The sequence below is a fragment of the Mercenaria mercenaria genome, chromosome 7 (genome assembly GCF_021730395.1).
Source record: "Mercenaria mercenaria strain notata chromosome 7, MADL_Memer_1, whole genome shotgun sequence".
NCBI classification, from domain to species: Eukaryota; Metazoa; Mollusca; class Bivalvia; order Venerida; family Veneridae; genus Mercenaria; species Mercenaria mercenaria.
The window spans coordinates 19,393,315-19,419,917 of record NC_069367.1 but is presented as its reverse complement, the minus strand read 5'-3'; the positions used below and the strand labels follow the sequence as shown (position 1 = coordinate 19,419,917).

Sequence of the window (26,603 nt, the reverse complement as noted above, 5' to 3'; positions counted from 1 at the left end):
CGCACCAATAAGCAAATTACACCAACCAACGCCTGTCGTCTTGAGACCTGAGATATCCCTGGGGTTGGACAGTGTGTTGTTGTAGTATATATTGTGATGAGCAAAAGAGAAGGAGAGCTTAATTTATGAAGATTTTTGATCTAACCAAAGAAATCAGTGTGCGTGTAAAATATTTCACTTTTAAAATGCATTTCATTCTAAATCGCTAGTTGAAACAAACGTTGGCCAAAATGTGATCGTGGTATATGTATTGTGATGATTAAAACAGAGGAAAAGCATAGTTTAATAACATTAATTTAAAAATTTAATTTTTTTTAAATTCATTTTTAAAAAGTGTAGTTAAACAATGACCTGTGATACTTTACCAACCCAAAATAAATGTGCATTTCTACCAGAAATTTGTCAATAAGCTGACAATAGAATTTTGTTCAATAAATGAAAGTTTTATGTTAATACCAAGTATCGTTGGTCATTGTTCGACCGTTACACTGCAAAAAATCAATAAATACAATAACAAGAGCTGTCACAGGAGACAGCGCACTCGACTATTTCGATGCTGGATAGTGAAACTGGGCACATCTGAGGAAACTGGAGCTGTCATTGGAGTGTTTAATGACTCCAATGGTGGATGAAGATATTGCTCAATAGCTTGAGTCTGTGTCAAAAATATTAAGTAATAAGAGAGGTAAAGATAAAATGTAGCGAAACACTATATAAGTATAACTCTAAACAAAAAGTAGGCATAATTCATAAAATATTGGTGCAAGAGTTATGCACCTTGTGTCATATGATGTGAGTGACGTTTGAATCAAATCCATTTCGTTATAACTGAGATATAGTGCAAATGCAAATGTGTTGTTTTTTCTCAGAGAAATAACAAATGAAAATAGAAAAATAGCACTTAGCTCATTAACACGGATATTTCAGCTTCATTATGTATGTTATAGTTTTTCGCATTTATGTCTGATGATGTAGAATACTTGCACCGAAATTGTGATACCAAAATACTGGTAACATTTCCCACTTTAGATTAGAGTTCAGTACTTCATGGTTTTAACTTATTGTTACATTGGAGTTAAGTTTGTTTTTACAGCGACTTCGAAATTTCTCAGAGATTATATCATGTACCGTACCCACCTGATTTATATATTTCAAAATGGCCTAGCGGCCCAGCCCTTAATATTCCTTCGACAGTTTCAGAACTGTTGCAAGTACGTAAAAAAAGTGAGATAACTGAAAAAACTATTCAACATAAAAATACAACATATAATCATACTTTGCTTTTACAAAATCTACTTTACAATAAAGTAACATACATGTATACATATCATTTGATGGAGGCATATAGCTAATAGAGGACTGAACTTTGAAAGCAAAGCATTTCTATCTTTGAGGCATGCACAAATTCACAATACTAGGTACAGATAAAATACACGTTTTTGCACCATTTGACTTCACTGACTAGATGGTGGGGGTCAAAGGCCACTAGCCAATGTTTCATATCATATAAGTTACAAGCAAAATCAGTGAATTAATAACCCCACGCAAATTGGTTGTTTTGTGAATCAGAGAACTATATTTTGAAAAATGTTAAATTGTCAGATATACAAAAGTTATGCAAAAAAGGGACATGCAACGGTTTGTTGCTTCCTAAGTTTAACAAAATCCAGGGGAAAAACTTTCTATAGTGATCTATATTTGTATTAAGTTTCACGAAGATTCATTAATGGGTTACTTTGTTTTGTGGGAATTCATGAACTTCAAAAAAAATTTAAGGGTAATAACTATAACAGGTACTGACGAGATTCTGATAAAAGATATGCAAGCACCACCGCCCTATAGTAATCTATATTTGTATCAATTTCGTGAAGATCCATTAATGGATCACTTTGTTATACAGGAATTTATGGATTGTGAAATAATCAAAGGGTAATAACTCTGAAGTTAACGAAGTAATCCTGATGAAATTGAGTGTGCACCACAGCCTCTACATTTGTGTAAAGTTCCATGAAGGTCCATCAAAAGGATACTTATATACAGTCAAAACCAAATCAGATGGGGGAGAGGGGCGAAATTCTGCTTTTACTGGGTCAAGGAGGATAATACAACATGTGAGCAAAGGTCGTGTACTAATTAATCACTATGTGAGGTTTGGCGATTCAAGTTAAAAGAAAACATTTTTTTGAATAAACCAGCATTTTTTTTTTTTTTTTAACAATTCAAGGGGATAAGCACTTCTTTAACTATGTCAAGATGGATAATACAAACTGTGAGCAAAGGTCATATGCTAACTAATAATTACGTGGCAGAAATACTTCTGAATTATATTCATTTTCCCCCAAACAAATCAAGGGGGGAAAGTCTGCTTACTAGGCGGGGGGGGGGGGGGGGGGGGGGGGTTATGTCAGGTATTAATTAATAATTCTGTGAAGTTTGGTGATTCTGGTTTGAATACATTTTTAATTATAAGCATTTTCATTTTCAATTTCGCACGCCAGGACGGACAAACAGCCGGACGGACAACACCAAAACTTTCCGGCAAGGGATAAAAACTCCGAGCTCTATGTTAGCCCTGAAATGACCCAAGTCAACCAATATACTTGAGACAGATTGCTGAAAAACTAACTACCTGATAATAGTCAAGTAAAAGTGTTGACAGGCATTTGTTTTTTTGGACCTTTGGTCCTTGCACATTTTGTGTTCTACCTATACAGCTAAGCTGGCTTGGTCGAAAGACAGCACAGGGCAGAGAACCCACCTATCTTAAAAGTTCCCCTTAACATTGGTCTCTGATGAGCTAAAAGAGAAAAAAAAGCAAATTTAGTGACATTATATTCCCTGTCGAATAGGTTGTTTTGTGAATCAGGGCACTATATTTTTGAAAGATATTTAATTTCCAGATATACAGATATCAGTGGCGCAGTGGATAGGAGGTTGGATTACAACGCCAGCGGTCCGGGTTCGATTCCCGGTCGCGGCTGATATCCCGTCTAGTGTTCAGTGCCGGGTGATTTACTTAAATTGGTACTGTTTCCAGCTGTATCAGCCTAGACTGGATGCCGGGGAGGTAAATATATGACGCCTGCCGTGGGCTTGACTGGAAATACGTTGTTCCATCCATTCCAGGTGGGGCTACCCACGTTAAACAAGAAACTTTATCTGCTTTATACACAAGTTAGGTATAATAGGGCTGTGCAATGGTTTGTTGGTTATATTGGTAGTAAGTGTTCTGAAGATCCATCAACTTTGTTATGTTGTAATCTATGTACTTTAAATGAATTAAAGGGCAATAACTACGTCACTGGAGTGATACTGGCGAAAGATGTACATGCACCACAACCTATAATATTCTATATTTGTGTTAAATTTCATGAAGATCCATCGATGGATTACAATATGTTATGTGGGGAATATGTACTGTAAAGGCAGTTAAAGGGCAATAACTCTGAAGTTACTGATGTTGCGTTTCATCCCCACCCTATAGTGATCTACATTTGGGTAAAACTTCATGAAAATCTGTCAAAAGATCTTAAATTCCTACCTTTTTTTTACTAAATCAATGGGAAAATTCTGTTATTACTAGGTCAAGAGGGATAACACTAGAAGTGAGCAAAGGACATGTGCAAATTAATAATTATGCGAGGTGTGGTGATTTTAGCAAAACTACTTTTGAATTTTAAGCACTTTCTATTTCGTTCAGACGGTTAGACGCACGGATGCAAGGACGGAAGGACAAACAGCCGGGCTGACAACGCCATATCTATATCCTTCCACCTTAAAGCGGCATGCCTCCAGAACGACAACAAAAAAAATATTTTTTTTAGATATCTTGAAATAAATGCTATATTTCTTAAGAAGGCTTTAAAACTTAATTACTGACAAACTTGATGTTACGGAAACATATGAGACTTTGCTGTTTTTACTACTTTTTATGATGAAAAGCGTTTGTCACGCTTTTACTCCAGGTAAACTGTCTCGATTATAAATATCTATACTTTGAAGTCATTATTCACTACTTTGGTTACAACGACGGGAAAATGTTCGATTCCCGACGCGGTCATCTTTTTTTCTTGATTTGGAACTTTTAAAATATTTTAGAAACAAAAATTCGTATTCTAATGTTCATAATATGACCAAACTTCAATTTGAAAGAAAGATTATTTTTTAGCCAAATCTGGAGGCATGCTGCTTTAAGCGAGAGGAGGGGGTATTGCACGAAGCTATATACTAGACAAATTGAGAGAGACGCAAAGATATCACGCCTCCCCTAAAATGTGTTATTTTAAATAAAATGTCCAGCGAACTCTTACATAATAATTTTACAAACGTCACCAGAAATTTCTGTAAGAATATTTCCAATAATTAGCCATATCCCAAGCTTTATTGACAAGAGCTATTTACACGACTAGATGGATTTCTAACACACGAACATTAACTAAGAATTAAAGTATTCCTCCAACAACATGCATTTAACAACGCCTTGGTGTCGAATTACCAGTCTGTGTTATATATACTTTAAAGGCCTCATATGGCAATTATTTAATTTTTGCAACCCGTGTTAAAATATTTTGACATCCACTTATTATTCAATAATTCTGATCCAATATTGTGGTTTCTTTGTGATACTTAAAGCGTGACCATTGTCGCATGTGCACCTGTAGCTCGTGCTGTAATTCCTTTCATACAAAATCAACGGCACGCACATACACACCTACGTGTGCGTTTTGCAACTAAACCAGTCTCGGTCACTGATATAATTTGTCCCATAAATGAAATACCACTTCAATCGCAGTTTGAAAACGTGCAATGTTCAGAAGTCGATGGAAGTGGTGCTTGATTGAAAGGTGATTTTTTGAACTTGTGTAGTTTTTTTTTAGGTTTAGTGGGCTAAAATCGGTACAATAGCAAGATAACACGTGTTTAAGCAAAAATTTTGTAGCATATGCAAATTTTGTTTAAAATGTCTAGAACATGTTTTATCCTGTCAGATGTACAATTCATCCTTTTTCTTCATACATCTACAAGATAAAACACATGGAAAAAGTTCTCCCTGTTTAATGCCCTTCTCAATGGTAGTTTAAGTCAACCTCTATCTTGTCCAGATTATACTTTACAATATTTCTGTATATAACCAAGAACAGTGCCACCCATCTTAAATCTCATTATATAGGTTTTACGAAATATAACACGTGTTCACAATTACAGGTTATGTATTATGTTATGTCTGTATAGGTACTGCTTCCACTGTACTTACATCCAAGGATTTCATTGCCTATCTATGTCTCTATAGAAACTGTTTCCAACCTCATATCTTTAAGAGGTCTCCCCTCAGGACCATCTGTATCTTCAAGCTCAGCTATAGACGTATCATGTTCTACCGTAAAAACCAGGTCGTTTTTATACCTTCGGTATTGGTAGTAACGTCGGCATGATATCATTATTTTCTGCCTGAATTTCATTATAAGGGCAATTGTCGTCATGAAGACAAAACAAATGACTGCGATGATGATTCCAGTCGCGAATCTAGAAGCATGGTCATCCTCATATGATTTACAGGTAAGGTTAATTGAGTGTAATGATGTCACATTCTTTCCAAAATGAACTTTTGGCGTAGCGCAGACCAACTTGTTAAAACTGTTTTTAACACCAGTATTGTTCCCAAATATAGCTTTGTCTAGCATCCAATCAACTTTGCAGTCACAGTTAATTGGATTTCCTTCAATACTTACAGTTTTCATTGTGGACCATTTAAGGAGATGTCTGGGTATGTATGTTACTCCACTTCCTTTCAGAAAGAATGATGTAACCTTAGTAGACATGAACGCTGTTTCATCAATGGTATGAAGCTGTTTACAATCAGCCAAGTCAATTGTGGTTAAATCCTTTATACCATGAAAAGCATCTGGGCCAACAAAAGTCAAATGTGGCATGTCTCTTAGCATCAACCTTTTTAAGTTGGGTAAACCCTCGAATGTCCCCGCAGTTATCACACTGAACTTTGTACCGCCAATATTCAGTTGATCGATTTGAGATAAATACTTCCATGTTTCTTTTGTAGTTGTTGAAATGTCAGTGAATTCAAGTTCAATTCTTTTTAAAGAGCCACTGATGTTAGGAAAAACTGCTATTTCACTTATAGGATTGCTATCCAGGTAAATATCTTCAAGTGCAGGAAGGAATGCTTTTGCTAGTTCAGGAACTGTTGTTATTTCATTGCGAGTTAAAGTCATTACCTTGAGTGCGGTAAGGCCTGTAAGAGACTCGAACGGAATTTGTTTCAAGTGGTTGTTGAACAGGTTTAAATTTTCGAGCTCAGGTAACCCAATAAAAGCCTCTTTGTCCACTGACTGCAAGTTATTACCCAATATATCTAATGTCGTTAGTTTGGACATGTTGACAAAAGAGTTGGCCTTTAAACTTATCAAATGATTTGCATTTAATACTATTTTATCAATATTACTTAAGTTAAAAAACACATAAGGCTCAAGTTCAGCAATTATGTTACTCCGTAGATTAATCAGCTGTATTGTTTCACTTACAGCTTCAAAAGTTCCTGCAGCGATTGTGCTCAACATTCCGCCATTCACATACAACTGTTCCAAATGAGTAAAATCATTAAAATCTCCTTTTTTCAGCTCAGTAATGTTATGGTCATTAAATGAAAGAGACTTTAGAAATTCTTTATTCGTAAAATTTGGAATCTGTGATAAGTTTTGACATTCGACCAGTTCAGTTTCTGGGCAAGAACATCCTCTAGGGCATACTCCCGAATCTTCGGTTTCTTCAGCCTTGACATGTAATGCAAGCAAAACAATAGCTAGCAGCATTAACTCCCCTAGTTTTCCTGTCATGTATTCCATTTTAATACTTTGTAGAAGTTTTGACTGTCGTTGTAGAAAAGTTGTAGTGTTGTCTAAACACTTCTCGTATATTTTAACTGAAAAGTCTCTACATTAGTAATGTTGTCGGAAGACTTCTCGCATATTGTCAACTTACTGAAACTCGTATTGTTTGAACACTTATTGGATAATTTCACTGAAACGTTTCACTTCTTGGATATTTTAACTGTCTTCACTTCTTGGATATATTAACTGAAAAGTTTTCACTTCTTGGTTATTTTAACTGAAAAGTCTTCACTTCTGAAAAGTCTCTACAGATCAAAAGAAAAGCGTTGTATAAGCACTAACGAAAAGTCTCAACATCAGTAGCGTAGTATGAGCACTTATTGGATATTTGAAACGAAAGTTTTCCACATCAGGCAGTCCAACTCCGCAACTGAAAACGGAAATGCAAATTATGTATGATCACTGTAATGTTCACATGCGGAAATCAATATTAAAGGAAAAGTACTGCACAATTTTAATGGAGATTATAGGTGTAAACTATGTCAGTCGTATTACCTACAATCTTGTAAAAGGTCACATGGTTGTAGCCCGACAGTATATTAATCACTTTTATTAGTAGGGACATTAATTTAATTTCACTAATGGCTGCGGATCACTGTCAAAATGATGTATAACCAGATATTTTGAATGTGTTGCATTTTCATTTCATATATTCAACAATGCATCCTTTTTATGTATAGCAAACATATGTCTTTCTTGTAAAACACCGATGCAACCTGTAAATGCAAATATGATAAAAGAATTCCGTGTCAACGACAAATAGTCATGGTCAAGCAAGTAAGCTATTAACAACTTATATACAAAATAATCATATATTGTACTAATGTAAATATATTTCCGACTCAAAAACAATTTTGTTGCATTTCTACATTGAATCTATTCATTATTTCTGGTGTTTCTACCCAAAATAGAGTTTTAGTATGAAGAGTTGTGAAGTACTGTATGTCTCATTGGAGATCAAATATTTTAGGTTACTTTTCTAGTGCTATCTTTTAATTTTTCGCCCATGCATTGATATTTCAATAACTCTGTATAAATCTTCTTAAAAGAAAAGAAAATGTAATGAAATACTTCATCATATTAAACAGAAGTAATTATAATGTGTCATGTCTTTAACTGGGTTCATATAACACATCAGCATGTTATGCTGAATATTTATACAAAGTTATTTAAATGTCAATGCATGGGCGTATAAAGTTACAGAAAGGACAAGAAAAGTAACTAAGTTACTTAAAATATTTGACCTCCAATGTGACCATGACCCTTCAGATAGGGGTCCTGGTGCTGCACATGACACATCAACTTAAAATGAAAAACATTTTTATCAAGTAATATGGATAGCAGAGTTACTGAGCAGACATGGAACAGACTCTGTAAACCTTAAACCTCCAAAAACACCTTGATCTTTGTCACAGTGGCTATATAGGCTGAATATTAATTGGGAGCATTTGTGCCAAGTAACGTTAAAATCACTTGATCGGTGACACAGTTATGGAGCGAACATAAAACAGATACAGGTGACAGCGATTCACTATTTCGAAGCTGGATAGTTAAATAAGGCACGTCTGAGGAAGCTGGACCTAACACTGGAGTGCTTAATAATTCCATTGTGGATGACGATACTGGATCTGAGTCAAATATATTTAACTCTAGTAACAACTGAAATAGAGTGAAAGTGTATCAAAGCATAAAGGGACATAATTCATGGATGAGAAATGACCATTTGCCATATCCTGTCACTAATATTGCGGAATAACTACTGTAAGTTTGAATAAATTGCATTTAGCAATAACTGAGGTAGGGCAAAAACGCATCACAACTTTAAACTGGAATTCTAAGTATAAAGAGGAAATAATTCATAAAATATTGGTGCCAAAGTTACGGACACTATATCATATGGTGTGGGTAATGATGAAGTTCAAAGACTAAGTTTGAATCAAATTAATTCAGTAACAACTGAAATGTGACTAAAACACGAAAATTAACTTGAAAATAAAAGTTAACAAGAGATCACAGAGTGATCTTGGCACCCACCAATGTGCCATTTTTGAGTGTTCCAAATTTCAAGACTTATTGACTAGCTCAAGGTCAAATTTCATTTCCGTACACAACACTGGGCATGTGGTCCAAATTCGAAAACTGTAGCATGAGAAATGTGAAAGTAGGTCACTAGGTCAATCTTAAGGTCAAGGTTTATTTCGGTACACAAAACTATGCAAGTGGTCCAAATTTGAAGGCTGTAGCTTGAGAAATGTGAAAGTAGGTCACTAGGTCAAAATCAAGGTCAAATTACACTTCAGAACACAAATCTATGTATGTCGTCCAAATTTGAAGCCTGTACCTTCAAAAATGTGAAAGAAGGTCACTAGGTCAATGTCAAGGTCAAAGTTTGTTTCGGTACACAATCCTATAATGTGAAAGTAGGTCACTAGGTCAATCTTAAGGTCAAAGTTCATTTCGGTACACAAAACTAAGCAAGTGGTCCAAATTTGAAGGCTGTAGATAGAGAAATTTGAAAGTAGGTCACTAGGTCAAAATCAAGGTCAAATTTTATTTGGGAACACAGAACTATGCATGTTGTCCAAATTTGAAGCCTGTACCTTCAAAAATGTGGAAGTAGGTCACTAGGTCAATGTAAAGGTCAAAGTTTGTTTCGGTACACAAAACTATGCATGTGGTCCAAATTTGAAGGCTGTAGCTTGAGAAATGTGAAAGTAGGTCACTAGGTCAAAATCAAGGTCAAATTTCATTTCGGAACACGAAACTATGCATGTGGTCCAAATTTGAAGCCTGTACCTTCAAAAATGTGAAAGTAGGTCACTAGGTCAATGTCAAGGTACACAAAACTATGCATGTGGTCCAAATTTGAAGGCTGTAGCTACAGAAATGTGAAAGTAGGTCACTAGGTCAAAATCAAGGTCAACTCATGTCAAGGTTCATCTTGCCACTCAAAACCATACAAGTGGTCCAAATTTGAATGTTGTAGGTTATTGACAAGAAGATTTTAAAAGCTTTTCCCTATATAAGTCTATATGAACCATGTGACCCCCAGGCCGGGGCCATATTTGACCCTAGGGGGATAATTTGAACAAACTTGGTAGAGAACCACTAGATGATGCTACATTACAAATGCCAAAGCCCTAGGCTTTGTGGTTTGGACAAGAAGATTTTCAAAGTTTTTCCCTATATAAGTCTATGTAAACCATGTGATGCCCGGGCGGAGCCATATTTGACCCTAGGTGGATAATTTGAACAATCTTAGTAGAAGACCACTAGATGATGTCACATACAAAATATCAAAGCCCTAGGCCCTGTGGTTTTGAACAAGAGGTTTTTCAAAGTTTTTCCCTATATGAGTCTATATAAACCATGTGACCCCCGGGGTGGGGCCATATTAGACCCCAGGGAAATAAATTTGAATCATCTTGGTAGAAGACCACTAGATGATGCTTCATACCAAATATCAAAGCCCTAGGCTCTTTGGTTTTGGACAAGAAGATTTTCAAAGTTTTTCCCTATATAAATCTATGTAAATTATAGAAATAAACAAAGGGCCATATCTCACTAAAAATAGTTTAACCAGTCTGATTTTCAGGGGGACACAACTAGGGTACCAATACATCATTCTGACAAAGTTTGGTCAAAATCCCCCTGGTAGTTTCTGAGGAGATGCGATAACGAGAAATTGTTAATGGACGGACGGACCACGGACGCAGAGTGATTTGAACAGCCCACCATCTGATGATGGTGGGCTAAAAATGGGACATAATTCATAAAATATTTGTTCAAGAGTTATGGGTCTTGTGTCATATGATGATGACGATTATGTGGAGAACTATTTTAAATTGGAACCAAATCAATTAGTAATGAAACCGATAGAGTGAAAGAGCATCAAAACTGTAGCCTGAAATCTTATGTAAAAGGGGGAATAATTCATGCAATATTGGTGTGAGAGTTATAGCTATTGTGTCATTTGATAGGACCAACTGTTTTAAGTTTGAATCCAATTCATTCAGTAAAAACAGAGATAGAGTGAAAGTGCACAGAGAGTTATGAACCGTGTGTCATATTATGTTGGTGATTACATATGGAATACCTATTTCTGTTTTTCAAGTTTGAATCAAATCCATTAAAAAACAAGCAAATTTGATGAATTGGTATCCCCCACCGAAAGGGTTTGTGGTAAGGAATGGCAAAAAAATATATCCGGAAAGTTAAGGATGTTACTAAGAAACTAATAATTTCATTAGTCAAAGTCAATTTAACAGAAAACAAATGTTTAATTAAAGAGTACATTATAAATGTAATAGATACTTTGATGCTGACTAAAGAATTTATTTTGAATGGAATATGCTTACTGTAATAAGCTTATCTTTTAAAATTAAATGCAGTTAATTGAAATGTGAGTTTGAAGTATAACTGGAACGAAATATTGTCTTTGAGTGGTTTGGCACCAAGTGTTGCTGTTTAACATGTACATTTGAACTTAAAAGAACAGAATCTGATGTCCTTGAGAGAACACAATCAAGTAAGATATCTTGAACATGCCTGGGGGCAAGGTTGGTGCAGTTACAACTTAACATGTTGAAGGTTTGAACATTTAAAAAAAAAAAGGAATGGAAATATATATATATATGTTTATATATTTTTTTGGGGGGAGTGGGGGCGTTGGGGTTGAACGGGTGAGGAAACAAAACTTCACATGTTGATTATAAATATTGATGGAAAATTAAAAATTAAAAAAAATAAGTTGGGGTGAAGTGGTGGAGGGGAGGGAAGAGGATACATGATCGGTGGTGGGCATGACTGGGTGGAGGAGCGAGGTGGTAGAATGGTACAACTTGCATGTTGATAAATATTCATGGAAGGTTTGAAAAAAAATCTAAAATAAGGAATGAAAATTTTTTTTTTTTTTTTTTTTTGGGGGGGGGGGGGGGGGGGGGGGGTTGGAAGAGGGAGGGGGTGTGACCAAGGCAAGTGGGTGACCAGGTGTGGGTGCACAACTTCACATGTTTATAATAAATGTTCATGGAAAAGAATGAAAGAAATTCAATGAAATTCTACCAAATGGTAAGTTTGTTATGGGGCCTGTATAAAACGCAGACGAATAACGCAGACCATATAGTTATAGAGGGAAAACGCAGACGACTTTTTGGAAAACGCAGACAGACTAATAAAACAATATTTAATTGCATGAAAGAGGTGTTTTTAAAAAGGAAGTTCAACAAAATGATAATAATAGATAAAATTATTAATTCATTTGTTTATATATTAACTGAGAAAAGATAATTAGACATACAAAGATTCGCGGGAATTTTTAAGGGGGCAATTTGGACATGGACTTCGTTTTGTCCTGAAGCAACGTTGTATATTGTATTTCGCGGAATGCAAAAATAAATAGAAATATAGTGTTTATTTAAAAAAAAAAATAACAAAACATGAAATATGAATTTTTAATAACACAGGCCTATGTTTGAATGTACAAATATTAATCAAATGAACTTGCGGAAAATATATATAATTTCTAGTCAGTGTATTATCGTCTGCGTTTTCCCTTAATAACTATATTGTCTGCGGTTTCTAACAACATAAAAACATCTACTTACTCACTTACTTATATATGCATAGATTCTATCGTCGGCGTTTTCTCTATATAAATATTTTGTCTGCGTTTTCTAACTTACATGAAACATTGACTTACTAACTTATTTACTGATATATGCACATCATCTGTGTTTTCACTATGTAACTATATCGTCTGCGTTTTCACTATGTAATTATATCGTCTGCATTTTCTAATTTACATTAAACATTTACTTACTCACTTATTTACTTACCTATATATGAACATACTCTATCGTCTGCGTTTTCCCTATATTGTCTGCGTTTTCTAACATACATAAAAACATTTACTTACGCACTTACCTATATGTACATACTCTATCGTCTGCGTTTTCCCTATATAACTATATTGTCTGCGTTTTCTAACATAGATAAAAACATTTACTTACTCACTTACTTACTTACTTACTTATATATGCACATACTCTATCGTCTGCGTTTTCTCACTATGTAACTATATCGTCTGCCTTTTCTAACATAGATAAAAACATTTACTTACTCACACACTTACTTACATACTTACTTACTTACTTATACATGCACATAGTCTAGGCCTATCGTCTGCGTTTTCATTATGTATCTATATCGTCTGCGTTTTCTAACTTACATTAAACATTTACTTACTCACTTATTTACTTACCTATATATGAACATACTCAATCTTCTGCATTTTCACTATATAACTATATTTTCTGCGTCTTCTAACATACATAAAAACATTTACTTACGCACTTGCCTACTTACCTATATATGAACATACACTATCGTCTGCGTTTTACTATGTAACTATATCGACTTCGTTTTCACTATGTAACTACTTTTCTATATATGAACATACTCTATCGTCTGCGTTTTCCCTATATAACTATATTGTCTGCGTTTTCTAACATAGATAAAAACATTTACTTATTGTCTGCATTTTCTATAAATAAACGTATTTGTCTGAGTTTCCTAACTTAAAATCGCCAATAATACAGTGTCTGCGTTTTCATCTCACATACGTAATTCAAACTTTTTTTGTCTGCGGACTATCAGCATTTTCTAAGTATCATCATCGCCATAGTTAAAACATCATAACCATGACTTTTGCGACCTTTGCATTGAAAATATCTGCATATGACATTAAAGCAAATGAAACACGTTGTAACTGCGAATTTGATCTCACCATTACATTTATGCCCAATACAAAAAGAATGGGAAAAGAAACTGATTGCTCTTAAATGCGCAGTCATCTTCTTTTATATTGTTGTTGTACAAATATGTGGATTTTTATACTTTTTTGCCCAAAAACAATAGGGATCATCTGCTCTGTAAGCCCTATCACCCTATGAAGTTTGAAGGTTCTATTTCAAATGGTTGTCCAGTTACTGAAGTTATTGATCAGAAACGAAGTGTGACGGACAGACGGGGGAAGACATAATAACAGAGATGAAGAGAAATTGTATCAAAACTTTAACCAAGGTGTCGACGCGGAACGGACGCCGACATGGACGCATGGTCGAGTAGGACAGCTCTCCTCCTATACTTTGTATAGACAAGCTAAAAGCCCTGTTGGCATTTGGCCACCAAGTCTAACCTTGACGTTTAATATGGCTCATTATATGAAAATTTGTGCTTAGTTATATTATTATCCCTTGATTGAAAGCGGAGTTATGGACCGGACACAAAACAGACCCTGTTAATACTAGGGGTGGGTATTGCCACGAAAATTGGTATTGCGATATATTGCAATATTGTATGTGGATATTGCAATATACTGCGATATATTGTACCAGTTATTTAATGAACAAAAACATGACGAATCATGCTGTTTTTTGGTTTTTTTTTTCAAATTTATTCAATTAAAAATGAGTAAAATGACTAGTATCAACAACACGACCGTCTCAATAAATAAAAATACCAGTAAACAAAAAAAGAAAAAAGTTTTGACTAGATTATGACGCCGATTACCGGATATTCAAAAGCGAAAGTAGACTGCGTCAAAATATTATTTAGTTTATTGTGTGGCACTGCATTTGGTTTACGAATACAATCATATAACACAGGTTGCTCAATTCACCGATTATAAACGAGGAAAGTGGTATAGCTGTTGTATGAATAATAAATTCTAGTTAATAGAAAAATTACTAATGAGTCGCTGACAAATATGAAATTATATTTATCTAAATTTTCTTATTGGTTTTATTATGTGGAATTGGGTCCGTAAAATAGCTGTAGCCCAGTCTGCTACCTGCACCGGAAATGAAAGGAGAAAAATGAGTTGAATCGTGCTGGCAAGAAAAGGATTTTTTTTTTTGTGAATCTTCTTGGTTTACGTTAGTCTTACTTAATGTTATAAAATAACCGGTATTCGAAAATCATATCGCAATATCGTATCGTCGGAAAAAACATCGCAATAACCGGTCTACCGCGGTATATCGCCCACCCCTAGTTAATACCATGTTAAACTTTGACCTCCATGCGTTACGTTGACGTTTAAGATAGAGGTCTTGAAGTTGCGCATGCCGTATCATCTCGTAATGGGAAGCATTTGCGCCAAGAAATATTCAAATCCCTTGATGGATAGTCTAGTTACAGACCGAATAGGGTTGAAAAGGGAGAGAGTTTCTAAATCAAAGGCCTGAAGGGCCTGAGAGTCGGCTAATGATTGATGTACTGGTGGTATAGTCTACCAGTTTCAGTTTGTTTTTAGTTCCCCCCCCCCCCCCCCAACTAAACAGAGATTTTGTTACAATAAATGAAATGAACATTCAGTCGATGCCTAGTAAAACTTTAATTCACATTATACAAGTATTTAAACCCAATATATTTCTCTAAAATTGAAGAGTGGTTCGCAGAAATAAAAATGTTGAAAGTACTAACTACAATTTGACAGCTGACACTAAGATACTGCCCATGACTATATATATTTTTCCAGTAAACATTTGCCTCCGGCATTGCCAAAAGAGGCAATTATCGGCTGGTATATATTCGCACATGATAAAATTTGAATATGACAATTTATATATTAAAATTACAGCGCGGATTGCCACATACAATTTGTAACGGATGGACGAAAGAACTGTTCAGATATTTTACAGATAATGGGCCTGGCGATAACTGTGTCATATATTAGGTATTGTTCAATCATATTATAAGTGATGTCAATTTGAGTATACTTAATTTTGCGTTTAGAGATACATGTATGTAAATGTTGCTGAGTGCCAATATATACTGTAACCGATCTCAATAAATGCAGTTCTTTTTTATTTAAAACCATCATTTATTCTATTTCAGACCTGTTAACCCCTTCAAAATCATGTCTGTAATCCCGAAGTCCATGGATTTTCAATTATCCATTTTGATTCATGTAGACAGACAGGCCCAGACTGGGCTGAAAAATGTTTGAGCCATTTTTACGTGGTCGGTAGCAGCGACTAGAATATGAGTCTGATATAGATTCTATGTATGTGTTATAAAAATAAATTCTAGGATCATTTCTGTTACAATATCTATCATGTCTGTTACTTGAATGTTAAAATTTCATAACACAACTCGATATTTACCCAAAATATTATATCCGGATATGATTACACTTTTCTAAATCTCCAGTTTCAACAATATGTTTTACAAATTGTGATGATAGGAAGACATTTAACGGCAATTGGCAGTATCTGACATTGAAGTTTACGGTTGAATTACCTCTTATATAAATCTTTTCATAAAAAAAATGTTTCGTTTCGTCAAAGCAGCCAAACATAGACGATCTACTTTCGATTTCAAAAACTACAAGAAAATACAATTTAATGGTTTGCCGATTTGTTTATTTCTCGAAAAAATAAGAAATAAAATCATTTTTAATATCAGTAGTACTTAAACCAACCAGTAAGAGCTTCTTCTTCCGATAATTTATCCGCTTACTGACTGCAAAATTCAACCCACGCAAAGTCGTAGAAGCGTTGTTATAAACAGGTCACGCGTGTTCGCCGACAAGTGTCCAGAATGTAGTTAGGATTCATCCGCGAAGTCTCGCGGAAGATTTAACGTACTGCACATATCTTATTCGGGTCATTTAAAATGAAGCTGTCATAATTTAATTTCATCGATGTGACAAACTCTTTGATAAGAGACATTCCAATGCTTTCAGAAGTACCCGACTCAATAAAATACTAGCAGTATGTTCTGGAACTATATTTTGCCTTTCACTGGATGTTACGCAAGCTTGGTAAGCCTGCGCAATTCATAAAATGCACAGCGCAATAAATTTGTTATTTGCGCAATGATTGTAAAGATTATTTTTTGAAACGGACAGGGTAACAAATGGATAATTTGGCTAATAAGTTAATATGCAGTTTTTGTTTGAATTTGTGAACATCATATTTACTATTTTGTGACAAAAGGGCATAAAATTCGTCACCATAATCATATGCGCAAATGTATTACCAAATCCCGCAGAATCGCTATGTGTGTTTATGCTTAATGAGTTACCGCGGAAGAAAATACGTGGCTTTATTCGAGTATTGCACAATTACAAGTCATAAATTTGACAGATTACATCGTATATTGGTCATAGCAAATAGGATTGACATAACTGAACTTCATTCGAGCAATGAACTCTTTGAAATTAGAGACAATCTAATGGAACTACATCACTTCGCTGTGCTGTGAGGCTATTTAATAAGAATGAGAAATCGGGCGATAGCAAGGACTCGTCAAACGCTTGAAAGCGTTTAGCCGACTCAAAAAGCTTATAGCTTCCTACTCAATCCTCTATGTTTGTATATTTTTAAAACTGTAACCATTGTAACTATATCAATAAATACTGTTTAAACCAACAGAGTTGAAATTTGACCAGCAAAGGTAAGCTTGAACTTTGTGCTAGGGACTGAATTTATGCCAGACATATCGCCTCATTACTGGAAGTCTTTGTGCCAAAAGAATATTAAAATCCCTTGATGGATGACGGAGTTATGGAATGGACAGAAAAAAAGCTATTGACATTTGACCTCTGTGTCATTGGTCAGGTTTCTGAGCAATAAAAGTGGTCAGGTTTTTTAGCAATAAAAGTGGTTTCGGTAATAGTTAGGTAAAGGAGTGATACGAATGCATTATCGCAAATATCCTGGCGTTGGGTGCAATCAAGGGTTTTCAAACCCGATATTTCACCTGATATTTACGATAATGCACGAGTATCTGTACTATAACTGTTTTATCGCATGGAAATAATATTTTTTTTATCCAAAACTAGAGTTGTCACAGAAGTGACGAATTATACCACCACAATACGGCCTTTTCACAGAACTAAGCCAATGTCAAAGCCCAACTTGCTTGGCCTTTGACCTACTGACCTCAAAATCAATAGGAATCATCTGTTGGTCATGATCAACCTCGCTATGAAGTTTCAAGATCCTCAGCCCATGCGGTCTCAAGTTGTAAGTCCGGAAACTGTTTAAATGTTCCGGGTCACTTTGACCTTTGACCCTTTGAACTAAAAATCAATAGGGGTCACTTGCTGGTCATCACCAACCTCCCTTTTAAGTTTCATGATCATAGGCCCAAGTTGTCTGAAGTCATCGTCTGAAAACCGTTTAACTGTTCCGGGTCACTGTGACCTTGACCTGTGACCGACTGACCTCAAAATAACAGGGGTCATGCACTAGTCATGACCAACCTCCCTTTTAAGTTTCATGATCCTAGGCCCAAGTTGTCTGAAGTCATCGTCTGAAAACCGTTTAACTGTTCCGGGTCACTGTGACCTTGACCTGTGACCTACTGACTCAAAATCAACAGGGGTCATGCGCTAGTCATGACCAACCTCCCTATTAATTTTCATGATCCTAGGCCCAAGCGTTCTCAAGTTATCTTCCGGAAATCGTTTAACTGTTCCGGGTCACTGTGACCTTGACCTTTGATCTACTGACCTCTAAGTCGAACTTGACCTGTATCTTTTCATGTTACACCTGTGTACCAAAATTCATGTTCCTAGGCCCAAGCGTTCTCAAGTTATCATCTGGAGACCGTTTAACTGTTCCAGGTCATTGTGACCTTGACCTTTGACATACTGACCTCAAAGTCGAACTTGACCTGTATTTTCTGATGTTACACCTGTGTACCAAAAATTCTTTACATCTGTCAAGCCTTTTCATGGCGGAAACCATGAAAACCAACAGACCGACCGACAAGCTCACTCCTTTTGTTGAGGTATAATGATATAATTTTTTCATTAACAAGTGTTCCCCCACTGTTAGGGTAGCCCTAAGCCCTAAATGTCTATTTTGGTATTGCCCATGAAAATAACTGTTATAAATCAGCACAGTAATTTCAGTTTTTGGCAAAACTTGTCACACGTGTAGAATGTTAACATGTATATCGCTATGTAAAGATCAAAGGAAAAAAGTTGCACCATGCGATTAATAAAGAAGATTGACTATTAGTAGTAAGTAAATTTGTGCTCAGTAATTCTTATAATCATTTAACAAGAGGGCCAGACTGTCAAATCAAACTTGGCCTTATTCAAGGGACATAATCCAAGAGTGCCTGGGGCGATTTGGGTGGTTATCTTACTTGGCCGAGATATTATGCCCACAAACATTGTCAGCAAGTTTGGTGAAGATCAGATGAAAACTGTTTGACTCAGAGTGCGGACAAGGCTAAATTCGCAGTTTTTTTTAGTAAATCAAGGGCCATAATCCAAGAGTACCTGTAGCGATTTGGCTGGTTATGGAACTTGGCCAAGATATTATGCCCACAAACATTGTCAGCAAGTTTGGTGAAGATCGGATGAAAACTGTTGGACTCAGACAGCGGACAAGGCTAAATTCGCAGTTTTTCGAGTAATTCAAGGGCCATAATCCAAGACTGCCTGGGACGATTTGGCTAGTTATCGAACTTGGGCGAGATATTATGCCCACAAACATTCTCAGCAAGTTTGGTGAAGATCGGATGAAAACTGTTTGACTTAGAGAGCGGACAAGGCTAAATTCGCTGTTTTTGAGTAACTCAAGGGCCATAATCCAAGAGTGCCTGGGACGATTTGGCTGGTTATCGAACTTGGGCGAGATATTATGCCCACAAACATTGTCAGCAAGTTTGGTGAAGATCAGATGAAAACTATTCGACTTAAGAGAGCGGACATGCTTTGGACGCCGCCCGCCCGCCGCCGCCGCCACGGGAGTTCACGTAATACGCCCCGCTTTTTCAGAGACGGGCGAACAAAAATGGCACAGTTATAGACGGACACGAAACAGACCCTGTAAATACCATGTTAACCTTTGACCTTTTAATGTGATCTTCACCTTCTAGGTAGGGGTCTGGATGTTGTGCATGACACACCAACTCGTCGTGGGGCACATCTGTCCCAAGTAATATCAAAATCCCTTGATGGATGGTTGCGTTACAGACAGGACAGAAAAAACAAACTATGTTGACTTTTGACTTCCAAGTGTGACCTTGACCCCTGAGGTAGGGTCTAGCAGTTGCGCATGACATGTCCTCTCAGCACAGGAAATTTTTGTGCCAAGTAATATCAAAATTAAGTTAGAGGTCTGACAGTTTTGCCAGGCACAGAAATATCTGTGCCAAGTATTACTCAGATCCCTAGATATATGACTGATTTACAGTTCGGACAGGAAAAAGCCCTAATGACATTTGACCTCAAAATGTAACCCTGAACTTTATGCTAGTTGTCTGGAAGTTACGGAAGACATATAGATTCGTCTTGGGGAATATTTGCGTCAAGTAATATCAAAATTGTTTCATGGATGACAGATATTGATCGGACACGAAAGTGCAGACTGACGGACGGAAAAGCGCTATCCTATAGTCCCCAAAATAGGGTACTTACGAAAATAAAAGCTAGAGTTGTCTTGTTGAATGTTTGGATTGCATTCGATTTATTTGTTTCAAACGAAATTCACCTCCTGCAACCTTTCTGGTAATAGCCAAAACTTACTGTATGACAACTGGTTGTAAGTACCCGGCATGTGTACATTGTTGTATAAAGTCATTTTGATTAACATATTCTGTTAATGCTTGTTTTTTGTTGTTGTTGTTTTTTTTTTGGTCAATTTCTTTTTTTTACGAACATGATGGTGTACTGCAAAGGTGGTACATGTATTAACACTTTCAAATAGGTGCTGACTGGTGTTTAACTAACCGTCAAAAATGCGATTTGTTCCTGCCATATTTGCGCCACTTCGACTGCATTTTGAATGGGTTTAAGACAGTCTGGTTACATCAAATAATATTTTTGAGATATTTTGAAAGAAAAATACACAGCCACTTTTCAGAATTTTACACGTGTATTTTCTATGATTTGGTCATAATAATCAGAATGATTTAAAAGGTATCTCTAAATGTCTCTCTATCCTTTAGACCTTCACATTAATGAAATCAGTAGTTGTTCCCCTTCACATTTCGAAAAACCAGAATCAAGCAGTATCTAGAACTATATTTTATGCTGTATTTAATAGCTACATTTTTAGCTGAAGAAGAAAATTGTCTGTTTTCTATAGGAGCGTCCTGGTGCCAGCAGGGAAATTTAAATTTGTTTACATACGACTTACTATCTCCTACGTATACGTAGTACTTAATATCTCCTACGTATGGAATACTAACTCCTACACAGGAGATACTAAGTCCTTCGTAGGAGACACTAACTCCTACGGTAGTATTTAATATCTCCTACGTATGGAATACTAACTCCTACACAGGAGATACTTAGTCCTACGGTAGTACTTAATATCTCTTACGTAGGAGATACTAAGTCCTAAAAGTCCTACGTAGGAGACAGTATGTCCTACGTAGGAAATATACTAACTCCTACGTATTACTTAATATCTCCTACGTAGGAGATACTAAGTCCTACGTAGGAGATACTAAGTCCTACGTACGTAGGAGATAGCAAGTCGTATGTAAGACAAATTTAAATCTCTCTGCTGGCACCAGGACGCTGTCATAATTTCCCTTCGTTATCGACACTTCACGTATACTTCTGTCATTTTTTTCGGAATTTCAGACAGATTTCTTCGCAACCGCTAATCTGCACGAATAAATTTAGAGTCTTTGATAAATAATGTATATATATATTAAAGTAAGATTCCTTTCACTTGTTTACTCTTCTTCATAGTATATTGGCGGTTATAGTTTGTCAACAAAATCAAATTATCGTGTTTTCACTATAGAAACTCAAAAGTTGATTTTAAATAGAAAGAAGATTGAAATTTCTATGTCTTAAAAGCAGAATTTGGACCCGGCATCGAATTCAGAGTTAGCTAATTATTTGTTAAAACTAGCATTAAACTTTGAGCCTGGTCGAAAATCGAAATCTACGACACCGAATTAGAGCTTGAATTAAATTTCGAGCTGTTAGAAAATCGAAATTTAAAACTTCAAAAAAAGTTGAATTTGAAGGCGGCATAAATTTCTGGCCAGTTAATTCGAGCTGAGGTGAAATTAGAGTCAGCTAGAAGACCGAAATTTAAATATTTCGAACAAGCATGAATTTTTAGTCAATGTCAGTTCGATGACCGGCATTCTCGAACTGGTTAATTTAGTTTATACTAATTTGTTTTAGCTCGATTGTGATGAAAGCTTCAAGCTTATTGTATCCACTCTCGAGTCCGCTTCCTGGAAAAACCAGTACTGGTGTCATATGAGAAGTCATGGTCGTGGCCCCAGTGGGGCTCGAACCCACGACCCCTGGATTGAGCGGCCGACACCTTATCCACTAGACCACCGCTCCTCTTGGTTAGTTTGAAATTCAGCTTCCTAACAATTTGAAATTTAATTCTGAGCTTGCCTTAAAGTTAGTATAATGAAATTCAGTTTTTCACAGGTTAAATTCAACTTCTCGAAAATCTTAATTTCAATCTTTGAACTAAGCATGTTTAAAAATACGACTGAAAATATAAATAACATGGTAAACTGCCGAAAAAGGGATAACATGTTTGACACCGGTCGAAAAAAGAAAAACAAGATGACGAAATGGGCCTAAATCGCTCACCTGAAGATGACATTGACCATCTGACCTTGCTTCTAACTAGGTTCAGTGAAAATCCTTTAAGCTACAGTCACACATATGGATATGTCCTTGCGTTGAGGTACGGTGCGGATAGGATTATTCTGTGGGTGTATAACTACGGAGAAGTACGTCTTAGTACGGGAAAAATGATGAGAAACAGGAAACAAACAAAACAATACAGGACGCGAATAAGTACGGATAGGTACGAGGCACTACGTTGAATTACGTTTTACTGCGCCTTGCAACTTGCCAGCGCACGGACGGGTCTGCGGTAAACTACGTTGAACTATGCTTAAGTACGAGCGGCCTCGGATAACTACGTTCAGCTACGGCGAGGTACGTAACAGCACGGATAACTACGTTTAAGTACGTTTAACTACGGATTAATAAGTTTCAGCCAAGTTGGCCTAAAGTCACGCTCAAATGGCTACGGTTCGCTCAAACTTTTGTGCATGTTCAAAAGTTGGAGAAACTTGCAAGTTTGGAATAAGTTTGAATACGTTTTGACCACGTTTTGGTACGGATTAATACGAATGACTACTCTGAGGTACGGTTCAGGTACGGATCGATACGGATTACTACGTTTCTGTCCGTAGCTAGACGTAGCTATCCGCGCCGTATGTGTGACTGGGGTATTAAGCAGTTCATTTAAAAGGGTTAGTTAAAAGTTATTTTCTATATTTTGCTGTGACGCACAAAAAATGCATAACCGTTAAACAAACTTCATGATAAGAAGTCTTTTTTCCCTACATTTAGCTCTGGTGTCCCCTAAAAGGGAACAAGCAGAACCATTACAATGATACTGATACTACAGACCTAGTTTGATGAAGATCCATCAAGCAGTTCATAAAAAGAAGTCATTTAAATGGGTTTCTTTTCTATTCTTAGCTCTAGCGCCTCCTAAAAATGGCAAGTGTCCCGACTTGAACAAATTTGAGCGAAGACCTTACAATGAAGCTACAGGCCAAGTATGATGAAGATCCAGCCAGCGGTTCATTAAAATGATACTGATAATACTGACCAAGTTTGATGAAGATCTATCAAGCGGTTCCATGAAAAGAAGTCATTTAAAGTTTGTTTTTCTTTTCTTCAAAGCTCTAGCACCCCCTAAAAGGGACCATGTGCCCCCACTTGAATAAATTTGAGAGAAGACCTTACAATGAAGCTACAGGCCAAGTGTGATGAAGATCCAGCCAGCAGTTCATCTGAAGAAGTCATTTAAAGGCTTGTTTTCCCCCCTCTATTTCTAACTCTAGCGATCCCTAAAAGGACCAAACACCATCACTGAACAAATATGAGTGAGGGCCTTACAATGATGCTATAAACCAAGTTTGAAGAAGATCCATTAAGCAGTTTATGATAAGAAGCCATTTAAAGACATTTATATTTTTAGCTCTAGCGGCCCCGGAAAGGGGCAACGTGTCCCCAGTTGAATAAATCTGGGTGAGGATCTTATAATGATGCTACAAACTAAGTTTGATGAAGATCCATCTTGCGGTTAATGAGAAGTCGTTTAAAGGTATTTATAATTCTAGCTCCAGAAGCCTCTAAAAGTGGCCAAGTGTCCCCATTTTAACAGATTCTACAGACCAAGTTTGATGAAGATCCATCAAATGGTTCATTAGAAAAAGTTATTTAAAGCTTTTTTTCTATTCTCAGCTCTGGCAGCCCCTAAAAGGGGCCAAAATGAATCATTTGAACAAACTTGATAGAGGTTCATGCCAGGATGCTATTGACCAAGTTTGGTGTAATTCTGACCAGTAGTTTTAGAGAAGAAGATGTTTAAAAACATATTTACGCAGAACGAAGGACGCAGGACCTAAACTTGTAATAGCTCAACCACGGCCTCCGTGGCCGAGTGGTTAAGGTTACTGACTTCAAATCACTTGCCTCTCACCGATGTGGGTTCGAGTCTCACTCAGGGCGTTGAATTCTTCATGTGAGGAAGCCATCCACCTGTCTTACAGAAGGTAGGTGGTTCGACTCACGTGCCCGCCATGATGAAATAATGCACGAAGGAGCACCTGGGGTCTTCCTCCACCATTATAGCTGGGAAGTCGCCATATGACCTATAATTGTGTCGGTGCGACGTTAAACCCAACAAAACAAATAAATGAACAAAATTCAGGTGAGCTAAAAAGCGGTGTAGACCTAGACCTGTCGAGACAATTTATCTGGTAAATCGATACCGACTTTTGTGGTTACTTTTGCGAAGGGTCTAATTTTCCCATATGTTAACCCGATCCGAACATAGCACCCTACGACGAGCATTTCCGGTTACCTAGAATACCCGACACATTGTATGGGATGACGGCAAGGATTCCCCTCTATTAATTATTCAATACATGGAAGCGGTTTTGAAGTAACACACATATCGCGTTGCTACAACAACAGACATTTCAAACAAAATATCAAATATCTAATACTGATTCCAGTTTGACGCATTCTAATAACGGTCTCGATCGATAGGCGCTTAGACAAACAATGACATATCTGACTTCGTGGTTCATGCATAAATGATAAAGAGTCAGGTACATATATAATGAATATGCTGCCAATCATCGTGCGCAAGCACGTAAAATGAAAATAAAACAGTCCAATTATGTAGACTTAAAATGATAATATAATTAACAGCACAGAGGTTAAATGCAAAACAATTGTTACTGGTATTAAATGAAGGTGTGTCTCTCCGGTGAAATTTCCATCACCGTTAACATACGATTCCATCCGAATACTCGAATCAATAGTTTCCCAAACAGTAAATTTTAATCATTTTTAGCTATAAATATTGACTACCAGACCGCTACAAAGCCCATTTCGTTCTATGAGAAATACATGTCAACAGTGTACACACAAATGTTAAAATATGTCTGCCAGGTTAAGTATGGCTGCGTTATATAACAAAACATTGTATGTTGATTCTTTTTTGCACTGATTTGTTAGGCTTTTTGCATTAAGAAATGACAGATGTAGGATTTTGATAGCACTGAGGCGGATACTCCGCCCCAAAAACCAAAGATCATCCACTAAATCATCACAAATGGCAGCCCATATCCATTCTCGAATCAAATCCCACCTATTATGATCCTACATCCTTACACGATAAAATCTCACATATTCTAATCCCTACTCTAATTCCACATCCTTCCACGAATCTAATTCCACATTTTCCAGTCCTACATTCTTTCAAGAATCAAATTCCACCCTTTTCCAGTCCCACAATACCTCCAATTCCAGTCCTCACTTTTTAAACACCAAACTCGCCTCTCTTACACATCACATTTATACTTTCACTTCTCCGCACATAAGCTACAAACTCGTGCACAATGAAATCATTCATTTTTAGTCAACCCGAGCATTTTTCACTGGATCATATTCATGCCAGTACATAAACTGATAAAGGCACGACAAGGCAGAACTCGTATTCTGCGTCCCCCGGATCCCGAGCAACTGCCCATATATCATACTCAGCACCCATTTCGCCCTGCAACTCTTACATTTTCCCATTTTTCTATTTTTTTTTATTTTTTTTTGGCACAGGCGGATGTTGTACATACCAAAGATCACACAACTGTAAGTACCATAGCCCTAGATATTATATGCAAACAAAATTGTATAAATCAATGAAGGGTTCACTCATTATAAACTATGCGCCTAAACTTGTTAAGCTGTAATTAAATCACTTTTTGAAAAATAGTCGAGACATGAATTGAGGCATTAATTTACAGAAATTTATAAGGCTTTATATATTTCACACGAATATTATCATGCAGTATACATGTACATTGTTCGCACCTAACACACCTGATCGTAAACATTGCTGACCTTCATTTACCTGTGTACAGGTAAAATACCTGATGTAAAACCTACTTCCTTTATCTAGGAACAGTCTAATATAACTATACATAAAATCATCAAAATAGGAAAAGAAAATGTACCTGTTTAGGTAGGACACTCTTCCCTCGAAATAATTTCCGCTAATTTGCATTCCTATTTAAGCCGCCATCTTGTTTTGGTTTTTGTGACTAACAATTGATCGATGTGTGCAAGATAAATGTCGTTTACCTCCCTTTATA

General features: G+C 36.4%; 1 protein-coding gene across 1 annotated transcript; it reads right to left on the bottom strand.

Moving 5' to 3' along the window:
• Positions 1–1,245: 1,245 nt before the first annotated feature.
• On the bottom strand, positions 1,246–26,603 carry LOC123554799 (slit homolog 1 protein-like). The gene is made up of 2 exons (XM_045345151.2): positions 26,466–26,603; positions 1,246–7,275 (listed from the first exon to the last, which is right to left on the bottom strand). Exon 2 carries the CDS (start codon positions 6,858–6,860, stop codon positions 5,277–5,279), a length of 1,584 nt encoding a protein of 527 aa, XP_045201086.1. The 5' UTR covers positions 6,861–7,275; positions 26,466–26,603; the 3' UTR covers positions 1,246–5,276.